At 44.1% G+C, this 9634-nt stretch overlaps 1 protein-coding gene across 1 annotated transcript; it reads right to left on the minus strand.

The window, feature by feature from the left end:
- Positions 1–1330: 1330 nt before the first annotated feature.
- Positions 1331–5871, minus strand: LOC123077872 (triacylglycerol lipase OBL1-like). Its single transcript, XM_044500213.1, has 4 exons — positions 5718–5871; positions 5566–5630; positions 2638–2698; positions 1331–2552 (listed from the first exon to the last, which is right to left on the minus strand). The coding sequence occupies exons 1-4, from the start codon at positions 5869–5871 to the stop codon at positions 1660–1662; spliced, it is 1173 nt and encodes a 390-aa protein (XP_044356148.1). The 3' UTR covers positions 1331–1659.
- Positions 5872–9634: the final 3763 nt, after the last annotated feature.

Raw genomic sequence — 9634 nt, forward strand, 5'->3', positions numbered from 1 at the left:
CAAGGACCTTGGGAAGCTTCATTACTTTCTTGGTGTGGAGGTTACTTCTCGTGCTGCTGGCCTTGTTATGACGCAGAAGAAGTACTCTCTGGATTTGTTGCAGCGAGCTGGGATGCTTAAGTGCAAACCGACGACTACACCCATGTCTACCACTGATAAGCTCAATGCTGTTGATGGTGTGCTTCTTTCTTCTTCTGATGCGACAGAGTACATGAGTATTGTTGGTGGGCTCCAGTACTTGACGATCACGCGACCAGACATTTCCTATGCTGTTAACCGAGTCTGCCAGTATCTGCAGTCATCCCGTGACACTCATTGGTCTGCTGTTAAGCGGATTTTGTGCTATATTCGTTTCACGGTGGCTCATGGTTTGCATATTCGGCCGTCTGACTCTGGTTGTCTTTCAGCATATTCTGATGCAGACTGGGCTGGCAATCCGGATGACAGGCGATCCACGGGGGGTTATGCTGTCTTCTTTGGCTCTAACCTGATTGTCTGGAGTGCTCGGAAACAGGCTACTGTCTCGCGTAGCAGTACTGAGGCTGAGTATAAGGCTGTGGCCAATGCCACATCAGAGATCATCTGGGTACAGTCCTTGCTTCAGGAGTTAAGTATACCCCAATCACAGCCTCCTGTTCTTTGGTGTGATAACATCGGTGCTACATACCTTTCTGCAAATCCGGTATTCCATGCCTGAATGAAACACATTGAAGTTGACTATCACTTTGTGCGTGAACGTGTCTCTCAGAAGCAACTACAGATCAAGTTTATTTCTTCCAAGGATCAACTTGCTGACATCTTCACCAAGCCATTGCCTTTGCCACAGTTTGAGACTTGCAGGCGCAATCTTACCCTTCTAGATTCATTAGAAAGTGGCTAAGATTGAGGGAGGGTGTTAGACTGTATTTACATGTGTATATTGTAACGTTGTATACCACCTCATTATATATATATATATGTGATAGGCCACCCCTAGAGGGTTGTGCCGGTTCCTCCCAAAGCCTATTGTCTTACAACTTGACTGGTTAAGTATTAGTAATATTTGGCGATGTGAAGGATTATGTTATCAACTTATTTCTTGGGGAGAACTTCCGATCTATTTATTATCCGTCATGGCAGCACAAAGAACATCACAAGTAAAAAAATTATAACCGGGTTAGCAGACCATCTAGTGATGAGTATTGGAACGAGCCGAAGGTGTGCCGCCGTTATCGCCCTTCCCTTACTGGATCCATATCAACTTTGTTGCTCGTGCAAGATGAACGAGCACCGAGCGATCGAATTCAATGAGATTTTTGTACTTCAATTCAATTGCATTATTCATAGTGAGTGAACACAAATTATAGGATTGATTGATGAAAGTAATTACCACAACTAGCAGTTCCTTTAATTGCATTATTCATAAAGCATCTCCCGGTCTCTCCGTCCATCCACGCAGCCCACACATGAACACGTAAGTAGTACTGTACTATGCTTAATATAGCACACACAGGAAACAACAACTTATTCATCGTCTCTCTCCAGAGGCAAGGCAGAGATCGATCTCATCTCACTCACCAATTCTCTCTCTCGTACACAGCGCCCAGCCACCCGAGCACGGAGGGTCGACTCAAAGATAAAACGTGTGCGTATGTTTGGGTCGCCTGGTTGGAGTTGCTGTTAGAGGAGTGACTTGGGTGCGATGCGGCCGAGGCGGACGGCGTTGACGTAGTCGCGCGGGCTGTGGGAGGCGAGGCCGGGGACGAGCAGGCCGGAGGCGCGGTAGAGCAGGGAGACGGGGCCCTCACGGTAGTCCTTGCCGGCCTTGGTCCAGAGGAAGGCCCCCTTCACCAGGTCCCCGAGCGCGTTGCCGTACATGGAGAGCAGGTAGCGCGGGTCGAAGTAGTTGGGGTTGGGCACGTCGCCGGGGAGCACCTTCCCGTCGTACCACCCGTCGTAGTAGACGCAGGAGCCGCCGTGGGCGAACTCCGCGACGGGCGGCGCGTCGAACGGCACCCGCGACACCACGTCGTACCGGTACACCACGCGGTAGAAGGCCGTCGCCTTCTCCACCTCGGCGCGGAAGAAGCTGACGAAGGTGGCGTCGCCCACGCGCGGCTGCCCGTAGGTCTGCACGGTGCCGAGCCTGCCCAGGATCTCGGACTCCCCGTGCAGCGCCAGAAGCGCCGGGAAGACGGCGGCGAGCGCGCCGCCGAGGCTGTGGCCGGTGATCACGAGCCGCGCCTGCGGGTGCGCCTTGAGCTGGTCGCGGATCACCTCGCGGAGCTTGTAGTAGGCGATGGCCTTGCCGACTGGGGCGGCGCCGTTGGGGGCGTCCTTGGGGAAGGCGCGGTTGGCGTCCTTGCCGTCCTCCTCCTGGAGGCCCAGCGCCTTGAGGAAGCCGGCGTGGACGTGGCCCATGGCGCCCATGCCCAGCCACGACAGGTTCACGTCCGTCGACCAGTCCTGCATGTTGAATGGCTCCGTGCCACGGAACGCCACCACAACCACGCTCGCATCCTTGGCCCGGTCCGTGAAAACGAACGCCTGCGTTGTGTCCTCCTTCAGAAACTCTGCACATGCGTACAGATTAATAGCTACTCTCTCGGTGATCCAAATAGCATCTCTTGATTAATTTGTGCTAGCTTTGCTACTTACTGTTCCAGCCGTTGTAGAACCCCACGAAATTGAACTGCAAATCACCGCGCACATATATAAGCTTATTAGATAAATATAATGCTCCTTGGATATCATTCGAACTTCTTACATGTAAGATTACGTGGCTTAGAAGAAAATGTTATTATGCAGTTGGGGAAAAAAATCTACTAGTTTATCTAAAAAATATATCAGTGGAGGCCTACGGTCAATTTCAGGGCAGTCACAGTGAAATTTTCTTGGTGTGGGGTTTGGTTTGGAGGGGTGGTTGGGGTGGTTAGTAATCCAATGTCCAGTTAGTTTAGCATTTTAGAAAACCAGTAATGCTAGACCCACGAAGGGTTACGTAATTGTTTTACGTACAGGCTGACTTGTAAGATTAGGATTGGAAGTGGGGGGTGAAGGGCCCCACCCCACTGAAAATCAGGGGGGCGATTAGGATTAGAATTTGGCAAGTTACGTAACCCTTCATAGGAGTTTACGTAGGTTTAGCATTTTCGTTGGTAATAACTAGCCGGTATATATACTAGATTGCTGTGCCAATAGGTATTTCTTAGCTAGCACGAGGATCACACTGCCTGCTGCACAGGTCGAACCGTCTGCATCAGAGGTACGTTCGTGTACATGCATCATTGGCGGGAGAGCGTCAAGATGGGGTAGAGGTCCCTGTCACTCGATCGTCGCCGGTGGACCAGCTCGCACGCCATGCATGCACAGGAGCATCGGTCGCGATCGTCGTCGCCGATCGATCGATCTCCGTGGCGATTCGTAGGGGTAAGAACAATGGGTAATACGTCGGTGTCCATAGTTGATTGGCAAGGAATAAAATAGGAGAGGGAGGTAGCTTCTTGAGTTGATGGTTGACAAGTGGAATATATGGATCAAGATTTGCCATTTAGAATAAAGTAAGCTACACAGAGATTCCGCATGAAGCACGTAAACTTAGTTTATACTCCTACTAACATAAACAGATCGTGTACGCACAGATCGTCGATCGGGTGCAGTGCAGCACTGCAGTGCTGCATGATACTCCGGGCCACTAGACTGCACCGAACAGCACTCGCTGCAGGCACTCATCGAAGAGGACGAAAGAGAGCCATCCACGAGCACTTGCCAGTTGCCAGTCGGATATCGTCGATGATCTCATGCACGCTATCCTGTCCTGCGCCGATCATGCAGATATCTTTGCTGCTAGTGCTACGTGTACCGTATGGGTCGCGCGCCAACTTGCGTCCGTATTGACAACAATATATATGCACATACGTACGTGTACGATCTGACTCGATCAGCTAACACTTGAGAATGTAACATGTAGTAGCGACCCATCGTCATCACAGACATGGACATATGTATCTCTTCTACTTAAAAAAATAAAAAGTGTTCACGTTCATTTTTTGAGGCTCTGACCGTAGAACAATAGTTCTACGGTTTTTTCATTAAAATAAAATATTTACAAAGTACAATGATGATTAAAACTCACCCAATGCCCGTTCTATGGAACATCAAGATATTATATTACAAGAAGCAAGCTATCCAGTCTTCAATCTGGTCTGCCTTGGCTTGCTTTGCTCTGAGTTTAGTAACCTGAAGTCCTTCTGTGAGGTAGTATTTCCAGGAGTTCAGATGTGCTGCCGATGATCAGAATATTTTATCATTTCTGACCATCCATGTACTCCAACAGCCCATAATAATGATTTCCATAGCTATTTCTTTCGGGAATTGGTGTTTTGCTAGTAGGATTTCATCATAATCTGAGATGCCTCTTTGCTTCTTTGGGACGATAGTGAACCAACAGTTAAGCATAAAGGACAGTTCTAGAACAGATGATTTAATGTCTCCTCTGTAGAGTCATTACATAAGGCACAATTACAGTCTTCCAGATGCATAATGCGGCGGTGAAGGATGTTTATTGTGCTCAATCGATCATGAAGAAGGAACCAGAAGAATATTTTATGCCTGAGTCGACATGCAGTATTCCAAAGGTCCTTGAATATGATGTGAGCATTGCACTTCCCATTGATAGCCTTATACATTTTAATGGAAGAATATTGAGGTGATGTCCATGAATAGCTCCATCTGTTCAGTGTATTAGAAGGTTCCCTGGTTTGGATGATTTCTAGTAGAGTTGTATATTGGGCATAAGCTTGTTGAGGAAGTGGTATGTGAAACAATTGACTGGATGTTCCTCCACTTCTGCCAAAGTGATTTCTCTGTTGATGGCAAATGAGAACAGCTCTGGTAATTGCAGTTGTAGTGTCTGATCCTTCCATCTATCTGTCCAGAACAAGGTAGTGTCTCCAATACCAGGGTTGCATTTAGCTTGTTGCTTGTAAGTTGGTAGGAGCTTGAGAATTGCTTTCCACCAAAATGATCCTACCATCCTCTCTCCAGGGATATTGTTCTGGTAATGTGTTTCCCGTATAATGTTAACCCAAGGATGTCTTTTTTGTTGAAGAATTTGTGGAGGAATTTCATGAGCAAAGCTTGGTTGTGAGTGTGGATATCAAGGACACCAAGACCACCCTGAGCTTTAGATTGACAAATGGTATCCCATGAAATAAGTACAATTCCTCTGTCCTGAGTGCCATATTTTCTCCAGAAGCAGTTCATGAGGTAGGAATTTATTTGCTTGGCCACTGTTTTTGGTATCCTGAGAGTGCACATGAAGAAACTGGGCATACTGGAGAAAACAGATTTTAAAAGAGTAAGCTTGTCTCCAGTTGAAAAAAAGGTGTAGCAACCCAAGAGCCTATTCTCAATTCTCTTCAGCATAGGGATATAATCCTCAATTCTGGGCTTGGTGACACATAGAGGTAAACCCAGATATGTATGTGGAAGTGTGCCAATTTTTTAGCCTAGGAGCTCAAAAAGTTCTAGCATATTTTCCATGGGAGTGTTGATAGGGATCAAGATTGATTTGGCATAGTTCACCTTGAGACCAGTGTAAGCAGCATAGTGGAGCAGGAGGTTTTTGATGTGCTGAAGTTGCCTTGCATCTGCCTTTGCAATCAGGATAGTATCATATGCATATTGGATGACTGGGTAATCAGGACATCAAGTATGAATGACTGGAGTTGTTATACTGGAGTTGTGCAGTGCCTCATTAAGCATGGATTGAAGAACATCAGTAGCATTCCCAAAAACAAGTGGTGATAATGGATCCCCCTGTATAACCCCTTTCTTGCAGAGAAATTGTTTACCAGGGACACCATTAAGTAGCATTGATGAATATCCCATCCCATATATCATCTTTATCAATTGTATCCATTTAGGCCCAAATCCTTTGGCTTCCATAATCTGGATGATTGTATCATGGCTGAGCATGTCAAAAGCCTTTTCAAAGTCCAGTTTTAGAACTACCAGTTCTTTCTTGCCATGATGGCATCGGTAGATGTCACTACAGGAATCAGCTTATTTGCCGTCCACCATGGCAGACTGCAAAGGCACCAAAAGCGGACGACAAAGCTCTTTGCCGTCAGCCACCGACGGCAAACCTGCCTGGCAAAGAGAGTGACGGTAAACAGGTTCTTTGTCGTTTGCTTCCGCAAAGCGGATGGCAAAGGACTTTTACCGTTAGTGGCGGACGACAAAGAACATGGACGGCAAAAACCATGTGTTAGCCACGTTAGGTGGCTAACGGCAGTCTTTGTCGTCCGCCAGCTGACGGCAAAGCTGCACAACCCTTTGTCGTCTGCTTTGTGGCGTCAGCAGACCCAGCCGTTTGCCGTCTGCCACAGACGGCAAACTGACCAAATGGGTCAGCTCCCAGGTTACACAAGTTGCTGCCACGTGGCTTCTTTACCGGTGGCAGAGGACATCAAAGTGCTTGTATTGTTGTGTTTTTTTTTCTGTTTTCTGTTATATCCTTGCATTTTCAAAAGATATATATGATATATATAGTTTCAACATCAAACATAGCCCATGTATCAAACATCTAGCAGTCCATCAATGCAACAGAACACATAGGGTATTAAAAGATCCAATGCATACATAGTTTCACGGAGTTCATCCATATATACATACATAGTTTCATATTGTTCATCAATACAAATGAAAACAAGAACTAAGCACTAGCAGTCCATCAAGGTTGCTTCCATGAAGTGAATCAGCACTGGAAGAAGATCTTCTCTCATCTTTCTTCGTCTCTTCTATCTGTTTATCCCTTTCCTCCTCATTCTCATTCTCATTCTTCTTCTTTTATTCTTTCTTTTTCTTCTCTTTCTTCTTCTATTCTTTCCTTTTCTCCTCTTTCTTCTTCTTCTTCTTTTCTCATCTTTCTTCTTCTCTTCTATCTTTTCATCCCTTTCCTCCTCATTCTCATTCTTCTTCTTTTATTCTTTCTTTTTCTTCTCTTTCTTCTTCTATTCTTTCTTTTTTCTCCTCTTTCTTGATTTTCTTCTTCTTATTCCTTATTTGTGTCATTTTAGAGCTAACATACGTAATTATGCCATTTTAGCCAACTTAGCTTATTATGTTAATTTGGAGGAAAATAAGCTAAGTATAGATCATTTTTTGCTAATCTAGGTGATTATTATATACATGTGATGATGTAGGCAGTGCCTACACTCGCCGCACCGGTGGCCGCCTACTCGTCCTTCTTTTTTGCTAGGGAACAACCTACACTTGCCGCACCGGCTGTCGCCTGCTCGTCGCAGCAGGCAGGTTCCATGCCGCCAAGTTGTCGCTCGCTTCAGAGCACCTACACGACTTCATGTACCGCAGCCTCAAGCCGGTCAGAGGGGACAGGCACGTACCTCGCTCTCTAGGCGTCCATGTATCCCGCGGCGGCCGCCACCGATGAATGCCCAACGCCTCTGCCACCTTGTTCAAGGAAGAGGAATCGTGTAGGATTGGCAGCGATTGGAAGGAAATAGAACTAGGTGAGCTCAAAGAGAGACGGGTTGTGGGTGTGTCGGCGGGGAGACGCCGTCTTATGAGCTCGTCGGCGCTTCACGGCTGCCAATCCGCGAGAGGCTGCTCCCGCGAACTGCGACCGCGGGGATCACTCCATGAAACTATGCAGCAGCGGGTGCTCTTTTTGAATTGTTTATTAAGGGAAGGTGCTGAGGCTTCCTCACGCAACTGGCATTAAATTTTCTGCTCGGGCAATCGGCGGCGGTGCTCTCCGGCGCTCTGCCGCCGCTGCCCGGGTAGTTATGTAATCTGACATTATTACTATCTTATCTAGTGTTTTTCATAGCTTTGTATAACAAGACATCATCACATGTATATAATAATACTACTGAATTAAGATAGTGAATTGTATATTAAGAAAACAATTGTTTGTTTATTTCATGAATCTTTACCTCTTTACCTATACATATATACCTTATTATATATACCTATATATATATATATATATATATTTCTGGTCGTCCGTCATAGAAATAGCCCTCGAAGTTGGCATAATTACCTACTATGCCATCCATAAGTAAAACAATTCGGATTTATTTCAAAATCACCGCCGACTTAGTTCTTATAATGTGATACACTAATATAACACAAGACCACAGCTAGCCCAGTGGCCAAGGCGTTCGCCTAGCATGCGGGAGACCAGCGTTCGACCCCTGGTTCCTACACTTTTTCCTCCTCCTCCACGCGCTAATGGGCCGGCCCATATGCGGCTGGTGGCGCCCTGTTTTCTATTTCGTTTTTTCTTTTTTCTTTTTTCATTCTTTAAATTCATTCGGGATTTTCAAAAGAACCAAATTTTAAAAACTGCGAGTTTTATCGAGAAATCATAAATTGTTCATGATTTCAAAAAATTGTTCGCATATCATAGAAAAAAATCACAATATCAAATAGATGTTCATAAAAAAACATGATTTAAAAAAAATCCCAGTATTCAAAACACATTCTGGAATTAGAAAAAAAATATACATGATTTTTTTGAAATGTTTCCAAAATTAAAATAGGCCCGTAAATGATGAACAAAACGAAACAACGCCTGCGTAGAAGTTTTAACAGGGGATCTCTAGAGGTTGATTTATGATTTTATTTAGTCCCTCACATCGAGTAAAAAAAAGGCTTCCGTGTTTCGTACAATGCTGAACCCAAAAAATATTTACACAACTTTCTATGGGTTAGTTTTTGTAAACTATATAAAAATGACTAAATGTCTATTTTGCCTCCATACACAGCTATGTTTATTCTGGTACCACAGTAATTGTTATGATAACCACCGCTACGCTAGGTCAAGATGATATACATCATTCATCAGTCTAGCTTAGGCATGGTCCATCAATGCAGTTTGCTCAGCCAAAAATAATTCGTTGTGGCGCCTTAGGAAATCAAATCTTAGTCAAACCATCACATTTTTTGTTTTTTGAAATGACTTTTCAAAAGTCTCTTATCTCATCATGACATCATTTAGACATAGTTTTGAAATGACATTTTAAAAGCCCTTATCTCACCTTGGCATTTTAATAGCCATTATCTACCACTCCTGCATAATTTGATAGTTTTTTCTCCCGTTGCAACGCACGGGCATATTTGCTATTTGCTAGTAAAGCTAATTAGGGTATATGTGTATAAGTGGAAGATAAATAAATATATAACAAATTAATTTTTTTGCGGGAATGTAACCAATTAATTTAATGAAAATATTATTGGAATAATGATGATTTTCATTAATTTATTGTATATATGTAACAGATTCATTGTAGTGCTGCAATATAATTCATTGTATTGTAAACATTTATTTGAATAGATTAATTAAAACAATAATTCTAAAGTCTTAATCTACCGAGTTTACCCACCAAATTAATTTGGAAATCATCTTTTTCTCGGGTCTAAATAACTTCTTATTTTTCCTTTTATTTCGGGTTGCCGAGCATGATTTTGTTAAATCCCCATTCCTTTAACAGACATGTGCTAACACACTAACAATTAGTAAAATAAAAAATGCACCAACTGAGATAATTTCTCCATATTTTTTAGATACATATAAAAAATGAAAAATTCATTTAGGGTCGCTAAACTTGTCGCAGAATTCACTTTG

The sequence above is a fragment of the Triticum aestivum genome, chromosome 1B (assembly GCF_018294505.1).
Source record: "Triticum aestivum cultivar Chinese Spring chromosome 1B, IWGSC CS RefSeq v2.1, whole genome shotgun sequence".
NCBI classification, from domain to species: Eukaryota; Viridiplantae; Streptophyta; class Magnoliopsida; order Poales; family Poaceae; genus Triticum; species Triticum aestivum.

Bases quoted from the DNA above. Each gene is read 5' to 3' on its own strand.
- LOC123077872 (XM_044500213.1), bottom strand. From the start codon at position 5,871: ATGGGATATTCATCAATGCTACTTAATGGTGTCCCTGGTAAACAATTT. The intron at 5,631-5,717 runs GTATAACAACTC...TTGCAAAGGCAG, and splicing joins TGAGGCACTGCACAACTCCA to ATGCAAGGCAACTTCAGCAC. The intron at 2,553-2,637 runs GTAAGTAGCAAA...ACGCATGTGCAG, and splicing joins GTTCTACAACGGCTGGAACA to AGTTTCTGAAGGAGGACACA.